Source organism: Ursus arctos, unplaced genomic scaffold (assembly GCF_023065955.2).
Source record: "Ursus arctos isolate Adak ecotype North America unplaced genomic scaffold, UrsArc2.0 scaffold_25, whole genome shotgun sequence".
NCBI classification, from domain to species: domain Eukaryota; kingdom Metazoa; phylum Chordata; class Mammalia; order Carnivora; family Ursidae; genus Ursus; species Ursus arctos.
The window spans coordinates 36,075,172-36,096,004 of record NW_026622930.1 but is presented as its reverse complement, the minus strand read 5'-3'; the positions used below and the strand labels follow the sequence as shown (position 1 = coordinate 36,096,004).

At 40.2% G+C, this 20,833-nt stretch overlaps 1 protein-coding gene across 1 annotated transcript in view; it reads right to left on the bottom strand.

Moving 5' to 3' along the window:
- The window catches only part of KCNH5 (potassium voltage-gated channel subfamily H member 5), a 277,122-nt gene extending 259,140 nt beyond the window's left edge, over positions 1 to 17,982 (bottom strand). The window contains exon 1 of the mRNA XM_026486888.2: positions 17,910 to 17,982. Within this exon, the coding sequence (XP_026342673.1) occupies positions 17,910 to 17,982 (73 nt within the window). The remainder of the gene's footprint in view (positions 1 to 17,909) is intronic.
- Positions 17,983 to 20,833: the final 2,851 nt, after the last annotated feature.

The window sequence follows — 20,833 nt, the reverse complement described above, 5'->3', positions numbered from 1 at the left end:
TATGTACAAGCAAAGAACTAGAAAAAACACAAGTATTTAAATGTTGACCCTGCAAACAAAACCTACAAAATTGTATTTGTCACTGAAAGCTAAACTACAAAATACAATATTAGGAGGAAGGAGAGGGACAAAAGGAGGGGAAACAGATTTCCTTTTCATGTCAAAGGCTAAATTAGATGAAAACTGGTAAATATTAAATAGACTGTCCAGGATTTTCCTTTGGATATTTGTCTGTTTGTTAATTGAAACATAATTTGTGTATTTGAAATATTCATACAACTGTTCCATTTCCCTATAGTCATGAAAATTACTGTTTCAGTGAATGTGAAATCTGGTATTATTAACAAACATTAAGAACAGGATAGCAAATTAATTAAAATTGTTTCCTGGAAAATTTTAATTTCCTTTGGCTTTAAAATGTGGTGGGGAAAAGCAGTCTGGCTACTGACAGATAACTTCTCTGCAAAGGAGGTGAGTTGAAAATCTTGAAAGTGAGACCAGTTTCAAAAGTTTTGGAAACACAGAGCTATTAGGGAAATTGCCCAGAATTCTTGGTGACTACCACCGTCCTCATTGTTCTGAACTGAATATTTGTGTCCTCCCAAAATTCATATGTTGAAACCCTACCTCTCAAGCAAAGGCATTGGGAGGAGAACCTTTGGGATGTGGTTAGGATTCGATGAGGTCATGAGGGTGAAGTCCCTCATGAATGGGATGAGTGCCCTTGTAAGAGTCACAAGAGAGTTTGCTTCCTCTACTCTGCTCTCCACCATGTAAGGACACAACAAGAAGCCAGCTGTCCACAACCAGGAAGAGGGTTCTCACCAGAACACAACCGTCCTGGCACCTTGATCTCAGACTTCCAGCCTCCAGAATTGCGAGAAATAAATTTCTGTTGTTTGGAAGCCACCCAATGTATGTTATTTTGTTAGAGTAATCCAAATAGATTAAGACATTCCTCAACCAATCTTGACAGGAAACCAGTTCTGATTTGTCCTCACAGCTCTTAGCACACCAAGAACCATGAATTCTGGAAAATTCAACTTTCTTGGGATCCAGACTATTTTGGTCCTTGAATATGTTTGCAAGCATTTCCTGTCCGAATGCTTCAAATACACATTATGTGCCTGCATGAGGGGCCTAAGAATCAGGTCATTATCCCTATTCAGTGTTAGCGGTCCAGTACAACATTTCAGAAGCTGTAATTCTACACGAATAGATTCTTTTTTTTTTTTTAAGATTTTGTCTATCCGAGAGAGAGAGAGAGAGAGAGAGAGAGAGAAAGTAGGAGGAGGAGCAGAGGGAGAGGGACAAGCAGACTCTGCACTTAGCACAGAGCCCGATGGGGGACTCGATCTCAGGACCCTGAGACCATGACCTGAGCTGACATCAAGAGTCTGATGCTTAACCAACTGAGCCACCCAGGTGCCCCATACACGAGCAGATTCTTGACTGAATTTCTGCAAGAGGCTAAGTCTTAAAACATCTCCTATTCTTTTAAGACCATCCAGTATTTTCTCAGAAATGGACATGAAATAAATCAAGCACTTTTCTCTCGTGGGTTAGAAGGTCAAAAAATAAATCATGAGACCCTGATTCAAAATGACCCAGTAGGGATCATTATGTGTTTCTCCCAATTTTGACTGCACATTTCATTGGGATGGAGACTGAGGAGCATTGGAAGGGGCCCCAGGAGTTATTCATTCCAGGCCTTATCCCTCAAAGATTCTGTTTTAATAGGTCTGGGGTGAGATCCAGGCATCAGTATTTGTTTTTAAACTGTCTGTGGTGGTTCTAATGTGCGGCCAGAGTGGAGAAGCCCTAATCTACTGCAATAATCCCCAAATACTGGCAGTTGCAATAGAATCCTGTCATGAGTGTCAAAAATGTCAAAAATACAGATTGCTAAATTCTAATGCAGACACACTGAGTAGAATCCCTCAAGATGGAACACAAAAATATAGCCTCTGAAGGAAAGTCCCATGCTCAGCCAGGTTTAGGGAACTGACCTAGTACTTTGCTACTCAAAGTGTGGACCAATACCACCTGGACATTTGCTAGCAGTGCAGACTCTGGGACCCGCCAGAGACCTGATGAATCAGGTCTTGTTAACAAGATCATCAGGTGATCCACAAGCCCATGAATGCATTCATCCCTCTTTTCACGGACAAGAAAGCAGGCCCGGAAAGTTAAAGGACTCAGTGCACACACGAAAAGAGTGTCTGGTTGCGGACAAACACATAGCAAGGCCTCACTGTCTAAGACTTTCTATCACATCACAGTGTATTTCTGAATTGCTATCCAAGCTTTTGTTTTGCTTTGAATATAAAGGAAGCACTTCCTCTTTAAAGTGCCATTTCTTCAGATATAATAGGAAAATAACCACAGTCTATGCCAACCACATATTAATCCCATTCTTAAAGAAGATCGTATACAAACTATGAGGTCAATAGTCCCGACTGATAAAAATTTCTCAAAGAAGAGAAGTTATATTTGGTCAGTGACAATAGAAAAGCATTGGAGATATTCCTTCCCTTTCTACAGCAATTCCAGGAAAAAGTGTCATCCTCTGAGCTGCTCCAACACTACCCGTATCTGGCATGATTAGACAGTTTTTTAAAAATTTTTTTGTTTTATTTTGTTTTTATGAAAATTATACCTTCTGTGGTCCAGAAATTCTATGGACATTAACAAGGTGAAACACCTTTTGGAGGATTATCACAGACTCTCTCTCTCTCTCTCCTTCCCTCCCTCTTCCCTCAACTTTCTTATGCAAGTTACCCTAGAGAGATGAATTTCAATGCACTAATACAAAGAAGTTTTCAGGTATTTTAGGAAGTGATGAGACACACAAAAGAGTTCTAGAGTACTAATGAGGAGAGACGATATCAAGTGGGGGTAAGAAAGAGAAGGTACTTCACAAAAGAATCCAGAAACACTGAAGGAAACACTTGCACTGATGTATAGTTTTTCCAAAGTCTGGGTTTGCCTCTAAAGACAATCAACAGGATTTTCTCTCTGACTATGCTCATTTCACCCTAACTTTGGAGAAACCCACCACTCAGAAGCCAGCACTGACATTCTGAAAGCCTTACCACCCCAGCACAGGGCTCCTCCAACAGAGGTTCAGTGCAGGTAGAAGCCCAGAAAACTCGCTGAGAGCTTTTTCAATTTGCTCTCCAGATCCCCTGGGCCTTTGTGAAGAAGGACTGAGCACAGGTACTCACAGCTCCAAGTATCACCTCACCCTCCAAATCTTATGATTCAAAGAGCTAAAGAATACACATTCCAAAAATCAGTGACTTCAAAGAAATGGAAAAACATTCCATGCTCATGGATTGAAAAACAAACACTGTTAAAAAGTCTAGAAGACCCAAAGCAATCTACACATTTAGTGCAATCCCTATCAAAATACTGCCAGCATTTTTCACAGAGCTAGAACAAACAATCCTAAAATTTGTATGGAGCCACAAAAGAGCTCAAATAGCCAAAGCAATCCTGAAAAAGAAAAACAAAACTGGAGGCATCATGATTCTGGATTTCCAGTTTTATTATAAAGTCATCAAGACAGTATGGTACTGGCACAAAAACAGACACATAGATCAATGGCTCAGAATAAAGAACCCAGAAATGGACCCACAACTCTATGGTCAACTAATCTCCAACAAAGCAGGAAAGAATATTCAATGGAAAAAATATAGTCTCTTCAACAAATGTTGTTGGGAAAACTGGACAGCAAATTATAGAAGAATGAAACTGGACCACTTTCTTACACCATACACAGAAATAAATTAAAAATAGATGAAAGACCTAAATATGAGACAGGAAACCATCAAAATCCTAGAGCAGAACACAGGCAGCCATGGAAACTTATTTCTAGACACATCGCCAGAGGCAAGGGAAACAAAAGCAAAAATGAACTATTGGACTGCATCGAGATAAAAAGCTTCTGCACAGCAAAAGAAAAAATCAACGAAACTAAAAGGCAACCTAGAAAATGGCAGAAGATATTTGCAAATGACATATCTGACAAAGGGCTAGTATCCAAAATCTATAAAGAAACTGTATCAAACTCAAAGCCCAAAAAAACAAATAATCCAGTTAAGAAATGGGCAGAAGACATGAACAGACATTATTCCAAAGAAGACATCCAGGTGGCTAACAAACACATGGAAAGATGCTCAACATCACTCACCATCGGGGAAATACAAATCAAATCTGTGATAAGATCCTACCTCACACCTGTCAGAATGGCTAAAATTAACAACACAAGAATCAACAGGTATTGGCGAGGATGCAGAGGAAGGGGGACCCTCTTAACATTGTTGGTGGGAATGCAAACTTGTGCAGTCACTCTGGAGAACAGTATGGAGATTCCTCAAAAAGTTCAAAATAAAACTACCCTATGATCCAGCAATTGCACTCCTAGGTACTTACCCAAAGCATAAAAAAATACAGATACAAAGGGGCACATGCACCCCGATGTTTATAGCAGCATTATCAACAATAGCCAAACTATGGAGAGAGCCCAAATGTCCATCAACTGATGAGTGGATAAGGAAGATGTGGTTTATATATGTGGTGGAATATTACTCAGCCATCAAAAAGAACGAACTCTTGCCATTTACAATGACATGGATAGAGCTAAAGTGTATTATGCTAAGTGAAATAAGTCAGTCAGAGAAAGATAAATACCACATGATCTCATTCATCTGTGAAATTTGAGAAAGAGAACAGATGTACATCTATGGGAAGGGAGGAAAGAAAAAAGGAGAGAGGGAAACCAACCATTAGAGACTCTTAATGATGGAGAACAAACTGCTGGCTGATGGTGGGAGGCTGGGGGGAAGGGCTAGATGGGAAATGGGTATTAAGGAGGGCACTTGTTGTGATGAGCCCTGGCTGTTGTATGTAAGTGATGAATCATTGAATTCTATTCCTGAAACAAACACTGCTCTGTATGTTAACTAACCAAAATTTAAATTAAGAAAAATCAGTGACCAAACAGGGAAATTCATGTAATAATTGCTAATGCGCTCCAAAGGGATTGGTTAAGAGGGCATTTCAACAATGCTGATTGTCAAATATTCATCATAAATTATGGTTTGGGTTTGAAATTTTGGTTTTATTAAAATATTTACTTTGTTTCTGGTCTGAATCAGCCTGTATTAAAATCTGAAGCTACATGTTTCTAGTCCACAAGGACAACCAGACTGACTTATCTGTGATAAGATCCTACCTCACACCTGTCAGAATGGCTAAAATTAACAACACAAGAATCAACAGGCTAATTACCTTACCTTCTGCTAATTACCTTAGCCTGTGATATTCTTTCCTGAACTTGTGTAAGTAGAATGCAGAAGGCCACTGTGCCCCCAGTCTCACTGAGCTAAGCTTCCTTTGGCTGCATTCTTCTTCACTTCAAGGGAATGAAAGGGAGCTAGATAACAAAGAGATGACGCAGGTGATGTCTAAAGCTTCACTCCAAACCTGGTTCTCAGGGAAATCTTCACTACCTCTATCTATACCCAGATGCTTGAGCCCAAACCCAGAAAGGCACCCTTTACATCTCTCCATTTAAGCCATCTGATTCATCACTAAACCCTAATAATTCTACCAGTGAAACACGTCTGATGCATCCACTTCTCTCCATCGCTATTGCTCCCAGGCCAGCCCAGGCCACCATCATCTTTCGCCTGGACTACTGCAACAGTCCCCCAGCTGGTCCACTACCATGGCTCCTCCTCCTTCTGACCTAACTCGTTGTTTCACAACAAGTAATCCTTGTGGCGAGGAGATGTGTCCACTGCACTTGGAATACAATGCAAAAACCTCTCCCTGAACAGCCAGGTCCCAGCTTTCTCTCTCTCTCTCTCTCTCTTTTTTTTTTTTTTTTTTTTTTTTTTTTTTTTGCTTACTGCAATCCAACTACACTGGCCTTTAAACTTCACAAACTTAGCCACTCATTTTCTCTGTCTCTCTTAGGACTGTTCAGCTGTTTTCTCTTCACCTGAAATATTTTTCTGCCCGCTTATCATCTAGCCACCTCTTACTTGGGGTCTCCATTTTACACTACTGCCTTAGAAAGACCTTCCCTGACACCATCTCCCAATCAAAATTAATCCCTGTCACTCTTAGCCACAGCACCATTTCCTTGTCTTCACGATGGTTACCATGATTTTTAATTATATGCTGGACATGGGTTTGTTGAATTCCTGTCTCCCCTACCAGACTCCGAGTTCCAAGCAGTCAGAGACCGTGTCTGTACGTTCACCACCGCATCCCCACAAGTGTTTATTGGATGATCAAATCAAATCTGATTCCTATTTAAAGTCATATAATCAACAATTATTAGAGCAATGCTAGATATTGTCAAGAATGTAGATAAGGAACGTGCTAGGTAGTTTTCTTCAAAAAACAGACAATTCTATTAAAAAAAAAATCAGGTGTTCCCTAGCAGATTTCCCTGCACTCTGGAAACTTATAAATTTAAATCATGGAGTCTATACTATTTTTTAACCGTGTCTCCTGGGTGAGTGATATCTATAGATATATTTAAGCTTCATAGAACAGTAACAGCAGAACAAACCCTGAAGCACATATAGCACATGCTATTTGGGTTAAATAAAATGCTGGCACAGATGGCTAAACAAGAGCATAAGTAACTTATATGTCATACCCACATCCACAATATTGATTTCTGGTAGATGCATTGCTCACTTCCACTATGCAATAGCAGACTATAAGGCTGGTATCCTTCCTGTTGTTACAAATACACCTTTACCTTACAGCTCTATAGCGAGGTAGCGTGCGTGTGCGTGTGTGTGTGTGTGTGTGTAGATACACACACTTTGTACCTTCCACAATGAGACTAATTATTATATAATAATATTGGCAACATTAAGCAGACCATCACTGTGGGAGTTTGAAATATGCAAAAAATATCTGTTAATTTATTCAAACTTGTTCAGCTGTCATCAAAGATAAAAATATGCTTCCACTTTTCATCTCCTTCAAAATCAAAGGTACATTTTTAAGTTTCTGTGTTTCTTTGATGGCATTAACTTCAACGTTTTTCCAACAAGCCAAAGTGGTTTAGAATGCGTGAGATTCTTTCACATACATTTCCGAAATTCTAATGATAGGAATAATAGCAATTTTGCTATAGAATATATTTCTCCACACACAAAAAGAGAATGTTCAACAATTCAAAATTTCTAATTTTAATAGTTGGTATTTTGTTCATGAGAAGATGGGCTTCTATAAAGTATACTGGCCAGAATTATTAGAAGCAAAACGTAACTGCAGTAATGACCTATAAGACTCATAGTCTCGGAATACAATAGAAAACCTTCACCCTGATACAGATAATGACAAACTTTTACTGAATTTTATTACAATAAAATTTTTAAAAATACCTGAAGCCATAAGACATGCACTAGTTACATAATCTTGGACAAAGGCTAAATCAGTCAAAATGTGTTTATCAGGGGGAAAAAGTATTACATATTTAATGTTTAAGCATTTTTCAATCCTGCAAATAAACAAACCTTGTTTTTGCAAACGATCTGCGTCTGTTCTGAAAGGTCTATATATTTTCTTTGAAGTTAACCTTTAAAGGCAATCAACACTAATGGCTAGAAAACTAATGAAGAGTTCCAATTAAGAGATGAGACTAACTTGCACACCTGGTAGAAATGCAGAAACGAGGCTTTTCTGAATGCATTTACAATCTAATTAATTTTCTAAAGCATTGTTCTATTTTTTTTTCTACTATCTATGCAGTAGGAGCTAATTGTGCAAGGGAAAGATGCAGATCACAAATTCGATTCCTTTTTCTCCTTCGGTCAGATTTCACAGGGTCGGTTACAGAGAGGCTGACATTTCTGCCTTCTTTGGCCTCTGCAAGCCACCAGTTACTGAGCTAAAGAGAGCTGATGTTTCTTTGGCTCTCAATAGTAGTTATTTGTTGGAGGGAGGAGTGGTGTTTGTTTGGGGTTTTGTTTTTTTTCTCCAAATAAGTAAGCCCTTGGTTAAAAGAGTCCAAATGCTTTAAGCTCTAACTCATCAGTTCATGTCTTAAAATGTCAGTGACTTAGTTCTTTGCTTTCTTCAAGTTGAAAAAAAGAAAGAGAGAAAGAAAGAAAGAAAGAAAGAAAGAAAGAAAGAAAGAAAGAAAGAAAGAAAGAAAAAAGGAAATCTCCCCTACCTTATCTTATCTAGAGAAAATAGGAAAAGATGAGTATTAAGCTCTTACTATAATGAGGCCCAGTGCAAGACCCGTTACATTGATGGCTTTGCTGAGTCTTTCCACTGACTTGCAAGGTCGTACTTAAAATCCTAGAGAGGCTTAGTGTTTCACCATGGGTAAAGCTAGAGCCAAGACGGGAGGCTGTGTCATCAAGATGGAAATGCCTTGGCTCTGTGGAGACCTCTGTTCTCTGAGCCTTAGAAATGCCCCCCAGAGTCCCGGAAAGATTGCGGGTTACTTTGACTGTGGTGGCTCTAGGAGAGAGAAAGACTGCTTTAGAAATGAATAAGGAGAATGTATCACACCTTTCATTCCTCACACAGAGATAAGATAGTCTGTTTCTGAGCCCAGTAAGTGAAGCAACTCTTTTCTTTCCACCTATAATTCTTTCTTAGGTCCATCGTATTTACATATATTGGCTGCATATGATGTCAGTTGACGACACGTTTCATGCCCTGACATGAAATCACCATAGCCAACCAGCATGAATTTACTTACTCTGCACACAGCACTTACAGGGGGTACAAAAGAAGTACATGGGAAAATTCTTACCTCCAAGGATTGATCATCTGGTTAGGAAGCAAGACCAATATTATACTGAGTGTGAAGGCAAAGAAGACCCTCAGATTTCAGACTAAAGACTAAAACTTTTAATTTGGTTTTATTTGAGCACAGCTGACACACAACATGGCATCAGTTTCAGGGGTGCAACCTAGTGATTTAAGCTCTCTGTGAGTTATGATGTGCCCACCACAAGTATGGTGTCCCCACGTAACACTGTTACAATGCCATTGACTATATTCCTTATGCTGTAACTTTTATTCCCATGACTTATTCATTCTAGAAGTAGAAGCCCGTATCTTCCACTCCCCTTTACCCATTCTGCCCATCCTTCCATCCCCTTCCCTCTGGCAACCATCAGTTTGTTCTCTATTAATTTATAGGTCTGATCCTGCTAAAAGACTAAAATATTAAAGACACCCTTGACAGAGATGGAGAAACAGCAAAGTGAGTAAGACTCTTTGAAGCCAAAATTAATGATAATTCAATTCTGGCCACAACTGAGGTTTACATTACTTGTGAGAAATACAAGAAGAGAGATTCTGTAGGCCATTGGAAACACAGAATTGGGACACAGAGAGGATACAGTTTAAATTATGACAGAGGACAAGCTTGAAAAGCAGGGTGAAGATGTGTAAGAAAGATGGTTGAAGTGTGAGCCTAGAGGACCACTTATTCTTCAGGAGAGGGGAGAGGAGGAGAAAGGAAGGACAGGGCAAGGAAGGAAGGAGAAAGGAAATAGGAAAGGAGTAGGAAGGGACCAGAAAGAGAAACCAGGAAAAAGGGCCAGAGAAAGTGCAAAGTCATCAAAGCCAAAAGAAACAAGTGTGGGGAGAGGGTAGTGGAACATAGTCTCGAATCCTGCAAAGTCAGAAAAACATGAACAAATAAAAGGCCTTTGGATTCACAAGAACACTCATTCGTAATCTTCTAGGACATTTTGACATTATGGTACAGACAGAAATCATTTGAAAGAGGTGCAAAAGGAAATGGTGACCAAGAATTAAAGACATCAACTACAGATGGTGCATTCACAGACTCAAAACACCTAAATGGTAGCAATAACTAAAAGCACAGACAGCGACATAGTATTTGTTATATGCCAGGCACTGTTCTCACCGTTTTGTCTATATTACCTCATTTAATCCTCACTCCAACACCATAAGCTGGGTACTCTTACTACTTGTATTTTACAGAGGAGAACACTGTAAGTCACAGAGCTCGTAAGCATTGGAGCCAAGACTCGCACGCAAGCCTGCAGAACCGTGGCTCCTAACCAATGTGCACATTGCCCCTCACAGAAAAAAAAAAGGCAATATTTTTATCATTGTGTTTATTATGCACCCCCAATGCTTATGTCAGCGCCTAGCACGTGGGAGGCACTCAATACATTTTTGTTTCACTAATGAATTATTAACTAAAAGAGTATGAGGGTCAAGCAAAAGCATGGGAGCTGTTTTGGGGGGATTTTATTCTGGGACCATTTTAACCCTTGTTGAAGAATTTTTTTATTCTCTCAATGCTATAAATATATGAAAATAAACTTCTTGTGCTTTAACTTGCCCCAAATAAAAAAATATGTCAGCAGACAGAAAAGGCTTACAGAAAAGATCAGGATAAAGATTAACTTCTCCCCTCAATCCAAGTAAGTTGTTTGATTTTCAGTCAAACTCGGCTATCTAAGGCTCGCCCTGCCATCTCTAAAAAGGCAAAATCCATTTTCTCTCGTCTGTGGGGTACTGTCTAGAACCGTTGGTCCTCGGGGCAAAACTCACTCAGAAGATACTTGAACTGGTAAGGATCGATTCCCAAGGATAAAACTTGCCATCTCCTAACTGTGAAATTATTATTTTTTATTTAACTAGAATCTACAAATCTCTACACACGTTTCTTATACAAAACAGTCTAGCTTTTAAACCCTTAAAAAGTAGAACAAAAGCAGTAGGAAATATTTTCGCTGTACATCAAGTTAGAGTAGGAGATGAGCGTGAGATCGCGTCTACGTGCACCTCTCATGTTCTCATGAGCCCCATGTGATTTGCCCCATACGATGCAACTTCCGCTTTCGGCTATAGCCATTGACTAAATATTGTAAACTATGTAGTCACTTATACAAGCTTACTTAATAGATTTAATCAGCATCGTTTTGGAAAAAATCAATTATGGACTTGTTCGATTTAGGAGACAAAGTCAAGAAGCAACCGGTACTAGGTGCTACGTGCCCTTCACAGTGGAAGATATAAAAGTATGTGTCAGGTATGACCCATACCATTAAGGAGCGTATTTCGGAGAGCAGCATGTCCATGACTTTCTAATTATACGTCATTGCCTCTAGGAACTGCTATAAATAGGCACCTAAGCTCAGATCTCAAGTCCCATACCTTTCGAAATCAATAGGACGTCGTACTTAGTATTTATATTTTTCTAATGGGACCGGACCCTGAGAAACAAAGAAATCTATTTCAGTAAAATTTCAAATAACTTTTCAACCACTCTTCCTTTCTATTTAATTCTAATTCTCTAATTAATTTTTCTATCTTTTCCATGGGAAAACAATGTATCACAAAATTACTATCTAAAATATATACAAATAACTCTTTATTAGTAATAGTACCACATGCAACCAAAAATTAAAATAATGTCTAAAATACACACTGATTTTTGTGACAATATTATCACTTCTACGATTCAAATATTCCAAGGCTCAGCATTTCCAATATTAACTTCTATATTTTACAGAATGAGAATATTTACATGATTCTTTAGTCATTCTTAGTGATGAGAAGGAGTCATGCCATGTACATTAGTAAGCTAGAGTATTTGGTGAAACATAATGAGGATTTTTTCCAGCATTATTGAGGTATAGACAAAAAAAATTGTATGTATTTAACGTTTACCACTTGATGGTTTCATAAATGTATACATGGTGAGGTGATTACCACAGTCAAGTTAATTAACATATTCATCACCTCACATAGTTACTTTTTCGTTTTCCTTTGTGTGTGTGTGTGACCAGAACATAAGATGGGATTTTTAAAAATTCTACTCTGTTACTGGTAAAGAACAATGCTTCATAAATGTCCATTTCTTAGAGCACCTCAAACTACTGCCTTCCACTTCAATTTCCACAATAATAATTGCTACTGGTTTTGGATTGTGACTTGTTATTCATGTTTACTTGATTTCACAACATATCTCTTTTATTCATAAAAGTGCTGTATGGAATATTTTAATTTTTCCAATTAAAACTAATTTTGTTTGGGACATTTTGAAGCATCTCCCAATATTTGGTATCTAACCTTACCAAAAAGAAAAAGAAATTCCTGAGACCAAGATTCAGACTTGCTGACTGGCAAGAAACAAAACCTCTTAAAGTAATATTACCTCCAACCATATTCTGGGTAAAGTTAAATAAGTTTGGAGAACTTCAGAAAATATTTGATCTAACTCTGTATTTTATTTTAAAAGTTTAGTAACATCAAAATACTAGAATCATACAATATCCCAGGAAAATAACGATAAATCTCTGAACTGTCTTTCAGTAACATCAAAGCACTGTCAGGAACTGTTTCTACTTCACTGATTTAATATGAATTATATCAAGACATGTAGTAGAGGAAAAATTATGTTGAAAGAGAAAATATACATGGACTTTATTTATATGGCACTTCATATCTCATATATATCACCACCACACCAAAAGGATTTACTACAATAAAGTTTCGTTCGTCTGCTAAAGTAAATATTATACTGGTTTAAGATGTATTTAAATATATTCCTTCACATAAACTGTTTTTATTAATAGCCAATTTACTTAGTCACGAAATTTGATTGCCATCAACTAAAATATGACTGTGATAATTAAAAGAAATGAATACGTTTTTTCATTTCACTTCCCTATACGTCTTGTATTTTAGATATCTTCTTCCAAGAGTAACAACTAACTACATTGGTTTTAACCTCCAATCAAACTCGAGGGAAAAATCAGGAAAACAGAAAAGGAAGACACGCACCGCCTGGTTCACCTGTGCCAGAACCTATAGTGACCTCTTGTGGTAAATACTATTTACAGAGCTTTGGAGACCAATACCTTTTCCCGGGCTAGACACTGGAGAACAGAGAAGCATTGTTCCTCTGTGCCAGCAAACAGCCGTCACTCGCAATGGGAGTAAAAGACAAATACTAACTAAACTAAAGGATTTCTTGTTGGAAGTCTACTCAGTCGCTGTCAATGAAAATATTGCTTTCTTCTATTAAAAAATACAGTGTCTTACCTGGTTCTTTCAGTAGGGCAGTTAAAGAATGGCTGGGGACATGGAGTTCTTACACACCCCTACTTCTGGAATCAAGCAAAAGATAGACAAAGAGGGCAATTTCTACCGAAGACAAGAGTGAACTGGGATAAACAGCATTGCTACTCATTACATAACACGGTGTGGGCTCTAGAGCCAGAGACAATCCGCTGATTTATTTATGAATATAATTCAGGGAGTGGTCAGTATAATTTCCACCTCTATGATGTATTAAAAGTAAAAGTGATACATTATAAAACCTGGGTTAATCAATGCTTCAGACACTATGTGGTGCTGTCACTATTTCCCGAATAGCGGTTTAGATGTTAAAGAAAATCTCTCAAGAAAAAATATCATGAACATTATACAAAAAAAAAAAAAAAAAAAAATCATGTTTTCACCATTTTTTACATTGGATACTTCTAAAAAGGTACAATAACTTTTTTTGTTTTATTTTTAAATAATTAGTTCTCTATTCTCCTATAGGTGCTCTTTTAAGATCTCAGTTTTTACAAATATTAATTATAGCAAAAAAATAATCTTGGATTTTCCTGTAAAAGGAGATTGAGTCAAGAAAGTGCTTGTACAACATAAAATATCTCAAGCCATAATGGAAAATCAAGTATATTGAACGTGTTCTCTTGCAGGATAAGTGGTTGATAAAATACTACCTTTTCTGTTTTCTTCTTTCCTGAGCCCCTTTTTTTTCCTCTAAAGAGAAAAACATTTCTAGTTTTTCATAATGTTTAAAATATTAGACAACAATAATCAAATTCTAATGAAAAGATATTAAATATGGTATGTGTAATATTTCAAAATGGCAACCTAGTTCACTGTCACTGACACTAATCATTTCTGCCTATTTGTTAAGGAATCAAAGACAACATACAAAGAAAACATGCTGCCCAAGGACATAGGTTGAAGGCCTTGGAAATGTTTTCTTTGGTTTGGTTTGGTTTGAATCTAAAATTTTACCTGTAACTCTTAAATACTCTTGCTTTCTTTCAGCTATTTACCCTCTACCCACAGGTTTACTGCTCCCTACAGCCCAATGTACACTGATGAATAGCTCGCATAAATAATTAAAATTTAAATAAGGGAAGATAGCCTAGTAATGTGCCAGCCTTAGGTTCAGTCAGTAAGCACTTGGGGCTGAGGCCTTCTATGAGACATTTCACAGATGTAATGAACGAGTTCCCAAACTTTCCGTTCCTAGCAACTCATTTTGAACCTCCCGGCCAAAAATGTATCTAAAATGTATCTTGCTATACAAAAATGTATCTTGCTATAACACTTACACTTTTGACCTTTATAACTTCTTAGACGATATCCACTAGAATCACGTGTTAAGAATTATTGTAATTCTTGTTATTTATCTAAAACTGATCTTATCTTTTATCTTAAAACTAAAAAGAGGAATTCCCTACTTGTACTAATTTTGGATTTGGCCATAAAGTATGTTTGTATCCACCCTACTCAATGGCCCTCATTATTTTATTTTATAGCCTTTGAATTACTAGTAACAATTTGAAATGCTTCCCCATAACAGACTGAGTCAACCAAATGAGGAGAATGAAAACCCGATCTCGAGAGGTGTAAAGGAACAGCAAACAGGAGCTCGTGCCACGGTAGGACACAGAATACAGCACTGTCTGTCTGGGAAATTGCAACTGAAGAGCTAGGAACTTTATTACGAAGTGCTCCAATTCAAAAGCTACATCAAAATAGACCACACTTCATGCTCCTTTGTTCCCTGTCATCAAGAAGCTCTCTGATGGCTCTCTAATTGGCTGAGATGTCTCATTGGCTGAGATTTCAGTTCATTCGTGATATCCATGGACAAATACATGCCTGATGTTTTTTCTCTGTGTCCAACACTCTTCCAAATCTGATATCCCCCCCCAACTTTTCTGTGTCTCTGTTTCTGCATTTCTGTTACTTTCCACATCTCTCTTTTGCTCTTTGTGTGTGTGAAAGAGAGAGAGAGAGACAGTTTTTTCCAGTACCTCCATCTTTGTATCTGGGTGAATGGCTGTCTGTTTATCTCCGCACACCTCTCTGTGTAAATTTCTATTTCATCTGACACTCATTAAAAGATCTGATCTTTTCATAAGAAGAAAATGATGTTGTATCAGAAAGAGAAGCATTTCATGGGGTAAAGGTAAAGAGGCAACCCCAGCCTAGCTTTCTTCAATTTCTTTCTTTTCCACTAAAGCTCTGCCAACACTTCACTTTCAATGTGGTTAAGTTAGTGAATAATGAAATCTTCAATGTGACAAACCTCATCCATCTGTGAGAATCCTGAAGGGAATTTTCTCCGTTAGTCTCAATTAAATAATTTCTCAGAATGAATCTTTCTCTTTCTCTGCCAAATCATATAGAAATGGCAACAACTGTGAGACCCTCCCACATGGATGTGCAAACCAATTTAATACTGTAATTCTCAGTTTCTGGGGTTCTTCCGTAAAAGTAGTACTAAGACTTTCTAGTTTCTACTATCTACACATGCGCGTATACTCAGCTCACATGTCCAAAATATTTCAAACAGAGCTCAGAGGTTTTGAATAGTGGTTTTAAAAGTTAGCCATAAGCAATGAGAAGTGATATTTTAAATGTCAAAACAGATCAATTTTCATGTGCACTTGGTGTTGTTATCCATGGAAAGAAACATTAAACCAATGAAGTGATTATATAAGCGAGGTGTTGAAAAGATAAAACATTCATTAATTTGGATAGTAAACGTAAAATAGAAGCAGCAGAAGGAGGTATTTCTAAACCACATTAAGGTAAAGTCTTAATTTCTTGTATATCTGCAATAAGATATATTCTAAAAACTGGCTCATAGTTCCACTCTGTAGAAGTTTCCACCAAAGATGCTATAATTAGTCAACTTCAGTCAAGGAATTCTCAGCTTCTTTCTGGTTATTGTGCAGAGGAACAGAGAGTCTGTGTGCTTTATTTTTTAAGGCCTGCTCTGAAAAGTCCTCTCATAGACCAAACTGCATGGAGGTGAAATAACCCAAGAGGATAAGAAAGCTCAAATAAAATGTATGTGTCTTAAATAGTTGATCCTAATAATCTTTAAATTTCCCAAATGGGTTGTTTTAATAGTAACATCCCCTTGTACTCTAGATCTTTGCTTAATATACATAAAAGTAATGTACAAACATACAAATTGCCTACCATTATGAATTTGTATTTTGTATTATCATAAAAAAATCAAAAACATATTTGAAATCACACTGGAATGGCTAAAAATAGTATCAATTTTTTTTAATTAGACTGAAACTATTACCTACTTTTTCAACCAAAAAGTCTGCTCGAGACTTGTATAATACCAGGTGTTGACCAAAGTGGAAGAAAAAAAGTCACAAGCTTTGAATTAAAACCAAATATCATGGCAGAGATTTATGAAAAATACCTTGGGACACTTAAATATAGATAGTCCCAAAATCAGGGGAAATATTTGCAAGCCTAGTTTTAGAAGAGATCCTAATCGAAGAATTAGTATAATCTAGTCAACCGATTCAGGGAAAACATAATTGTATTTATTTTTTTAGTGTGACCCTCTCTTACCCACTAGGCAGAGAGCTTCCTGAGAACAGAAGTGTCTTCACCATTTCTTTTATCCAAAGGACCCCAGACAGTGTTTGTTGTATACGGCACCCAAATAAATATTGTTTCAATGAATGAGTAAACCATGAATTACAGAACTGCATCAGAGTATTTCCATTGCTCTACTATAATCAATATGCAGAAACATCTTTCTCGTAAGTCTCCAAACAAGAGATCTCAAAATAAAAAATAACCTCTGAAGGAAAAAACTTTAAAGGATACTTTACATATCTTGCTTATAAAATTGGAAATTATATAAAAGAATTAAAAAGACATAAAAGATGGAGATTTCAGTAACATGTGAAGTTTAGAAAGTCTTAAGATGTAAACTATATAACGATCCCGATTCAGAATATCTTGGAGGAAATGAATTTGTAAATGCATGGCATTTTAAAGACACTTTAAGGCAAGAAAACCTTAAAATCAGTAGCAAAGTAGAATGGCATTTCTAGAAATTCTTTCTCCAGTTACTTTAAAAGCACAGTAGCTATTGCTTCCCTTTTACATTTCTCCTGTTTACGTCAAATCAAATGTATCATATAGATTAATATAGACCAATGCACAATGAAAAAAATTAAATAAAGAAACTTTAAACATGAACTTAACCACAGTAATTGCCTTTCCATTTTTCAAGTACTGACTCTATTAGGTTCAACTCCAACTACTCTCCCCAGCACAAGGTTCCTTTCAGCAGTGTTCGTTGGGCCCAAAAGCCATTCCAGAGACTTAAATCTTATTAAGTAGCCACTTTCACAGCCATTCCCAACTTGAGGGGAAACCCTTCCACTAAGATTAACTCTAAGAATTTGATCAGTCCCTGAAGTGGACTTAGGGAAAAAATGTGGGGAAAGGATGAATAAGAAATATATCCCCCATCGAAACAAAAACTCAACTTTATTCTCCAGATGAACCTATACCCTACCAGCTCTCTCTTCCCTTCCTCCCCTTCTGGGCTCTGGACAGGTGGGAGGGAGGTGAGTATGTCTTGGAGAGGGGATGCAACTAACTTTCCTTCACCACCTTATTCTGCTCCCCACCCCAAATCAGGTCTGACTAGTAACTGAAGCCACCAGGTAGGGCTGTCTGCATCCCCCTCCCCCTTAGGAGAGGGATGGGATGGGATGGGGAGGATGGGGGGCGCGCGTGGGCAGGATGGAGGTGGGGGTGTTCTGAACTGCAACTCTTCTTACCGCTGGAGCGCCTGACGATGTTCTCCAAAAATGTGTTCTGCGGTGCCACCAGCCCTCTCTTGCCCCCCGGCATCCTGGGTCTGGAGAGCAGCGGCCAGGATCCGCGGCGGGGGAGGGGGGGATGCAGGAAGAGAAGGTGGAGGAAGAGGAGGAAAAGGTGGAGAAGATTGAGCCGAAAGAAGAGGGGGCGCGGCGGCGGCGACGGGGTCCCCTGACTGTGTCTCCAGCCCGACCCGGATGAGCAGCTCTGGGGAGGAGGACCAGGCAGTTCATGGTAGTAGCGCTCCCCCGGCCGCCGCTGCCCAGACTGTGGCGGTGCCGCACACGGGGCTAGGGAACTGCAGGCTCCGCGGGGCACAGTGCGCCTGCGCCGCCCCCGCTGTCGCTGTCCCGCCGGTGCTGATGCTGAAGCTGCTGCTGAGGCTGCTGCCGCGGCGGCGGTTGTCTGGGCGCGGACTCAGCATTTCTCCCGCTGCCCCGCGCGCCGGGGCCGGGGAGCGGGAAGTGTCAACTCAAGCCCTAGCTCCCAGTCCCTCTCAGTCCAGATCCGAACCCCTTTACTGAGCCTTCCTCTCCTCCTGCCCTTGCCCACCCCTCCCGCGCAGCTGGATCACGGCTGCCCAGCTGAGCCCAACTTCTGCCGGGCTGTGCGCCCGGTGGCCGCTCCTCTCTCCCCGGAGATCCAGACAAACGTTCGCTGTCCAATGGGGCCACGGAGCGGGAGAGGAAGTGAGAAGCGAGCAGGATGCCAGAGACAGAAATGGGCAGTCGGAGGGCTTACATCTCAGCTTCTCCCGCCGGGGTCCGGAGCCCCGGCTGCTCCCGAAGACGCGACTGTCAGGGCGAAGGTGTTGAGCAGCTCCCGCTCCAGCTGAGGCTGAGCGCCGAGCAGGGACTGACTGGGAGGCGCGCGGGGACGCAGAGCAGCCACCTGACGCTGCTACCGCCCCCCTCCGGGCTTTGGCGCCCGAAGCTCAACAGAAGAGCTGTCAGCACCCGCCCTGCCCCACTCCCAGGAGCCGGGGCCAGTTAGGGTCTGTGCGCTGAGAGCGCACGGGAATGGCCCCTGCGCCTCCGGCTGGAGCAGGCGCGCGGAGAAGCCTCCCCAGGGCTGCGGCGCGCGGGAGGCGGGCGGCGAGCCCCGCTACCCCGGTTAAGTTGCGGAAAAGGTTGCACTTAACGCAAGGAGTAGAGGAAGAAGGTGAATAATTCACACCAGAGAGAGGGAGTGCAGCGGGCAGCATTTGCGGTGGAAAAACTGTAAAGGTGGAGGGAACGAAGCAGCAGGGGGTGGGGGAGGGGGGAGGCGGGCAGGAATCTTCTCTAAGAACCCTCCATCCGCTTACAACCGAGGACAGAAGTGGAACCGTTAGAATACAGTGTCCAAAAGCCGGAAACTACCCGGAGAAGGGGAAACAGCATAAATGCGAATGTAGCGCGGAGGGATGGAAGGAAAACGGGGAGCTCACGCGGAGGCACCTTATTTTATCTAAGGCAGTGGTTCTCAAAGTGGTCCCGGACTGGCAGCATCTCCTAAGAACTTGTTAGAAATGCAAAATATCGGGCTCTACCCCAAAGCTGCTAGGAACACTTGGGGCGAGGGCCAATAATCTGTTTTAACAAGCCCTCTAGGTAAATAGGCTGCATTCTCGCTCAAGTTGCGGAAGCACGGCTCTAAGGCTTCCCCTCCGGAGGCTCCACCGGGCCTGGCCGGAAAGAATAACTGCTAAGCAGGTTCAAGGACTAGGGACAAAAAGTGCGCGCTGCAGCACGGTCAGAAGTCGAGGCGAAGGACTGTTGTATGCGGGCGTCCCCTTTCGCTGGGGTCATAATATGCTAGGGAACCCCTGTTCGAAATGGGCAAGGCTAAGTTGCTATGAAGCAGCAGGAATTCTCAGGCTGGGGTCCCAGAAACATCTGCTCAGCTCCTGCCATGGGCAGGAAGGAAAGAGGGAAGGCGTCTGACTTTGTTTAGAAACCCCTAGATTACCAACCACTGGCCTCGATTTACGATCACTCTCTCTCCAGAGCACCCCGGGGGAAGGGGGAAGGGCCATTGCCTGTAACTGAGAGACACAGAAATACACAACCAGAATTCAGGTTTTAGCCTAGGGCATTCCCCCCCCCACTCCTCTCTGAAATTTCCACCCATTTGTCCAGAGCTTGGGCGGCTGAGTAAACCCGGAAGGTTGACGCAAGGCAAAGAGCAATTTGCTGGGCTAGGATTCCTTCAGCAAAAAAACAAACAAACAAACAAACAAAAACCCAAGAGACTCTGTGGAATAACACTAGGCTATTTTAGCTTTCTACTCAAGTACTGCTTGTGGTGCAAGTTAATTCCCCTACAGCTAGAACGTCTTCTAAATACATTGGGGTGTATTTAGTAAAATAACAAGGGACTCAGGCACGCACTGGATCCGTCTAACCCGCCTGCCACCGACTGGAGTCAGAGATGCGGCCGAGGTTACAGCTCCCTCCCTGCAGTTGACTGGGTGTGGGTTAGGGGCGGGGCGAAGCGGAAAGGCGTTCTTTAACACACACAAGATTGGATTTCTCCCTCCCCCATGGGTCTTATATAACCTGTGTTTATAGGGATTAACCTAATGTACAGACAGACACACCATGGTCCTAGACTAATGAGCCATTCACAGGCTGGGGTGGTAACAGGCAGACTGGTAAATTATATACATATAAATATATATATATATATTTATATATATATATGTATATGTATGTATATACATATATATGTATATTATATATATATATATATATAATGTGTATTTCATAGAGTGCTATCCTAGACTGCTAACATGATAAATCCATCATCATCATTAATAGGAAATACTTCAGATCTATATGTTCTTTTGCACATCATCAGCTGCCCACATCTTGCCTCTGGGTATCGATATAAAATCTCTGTT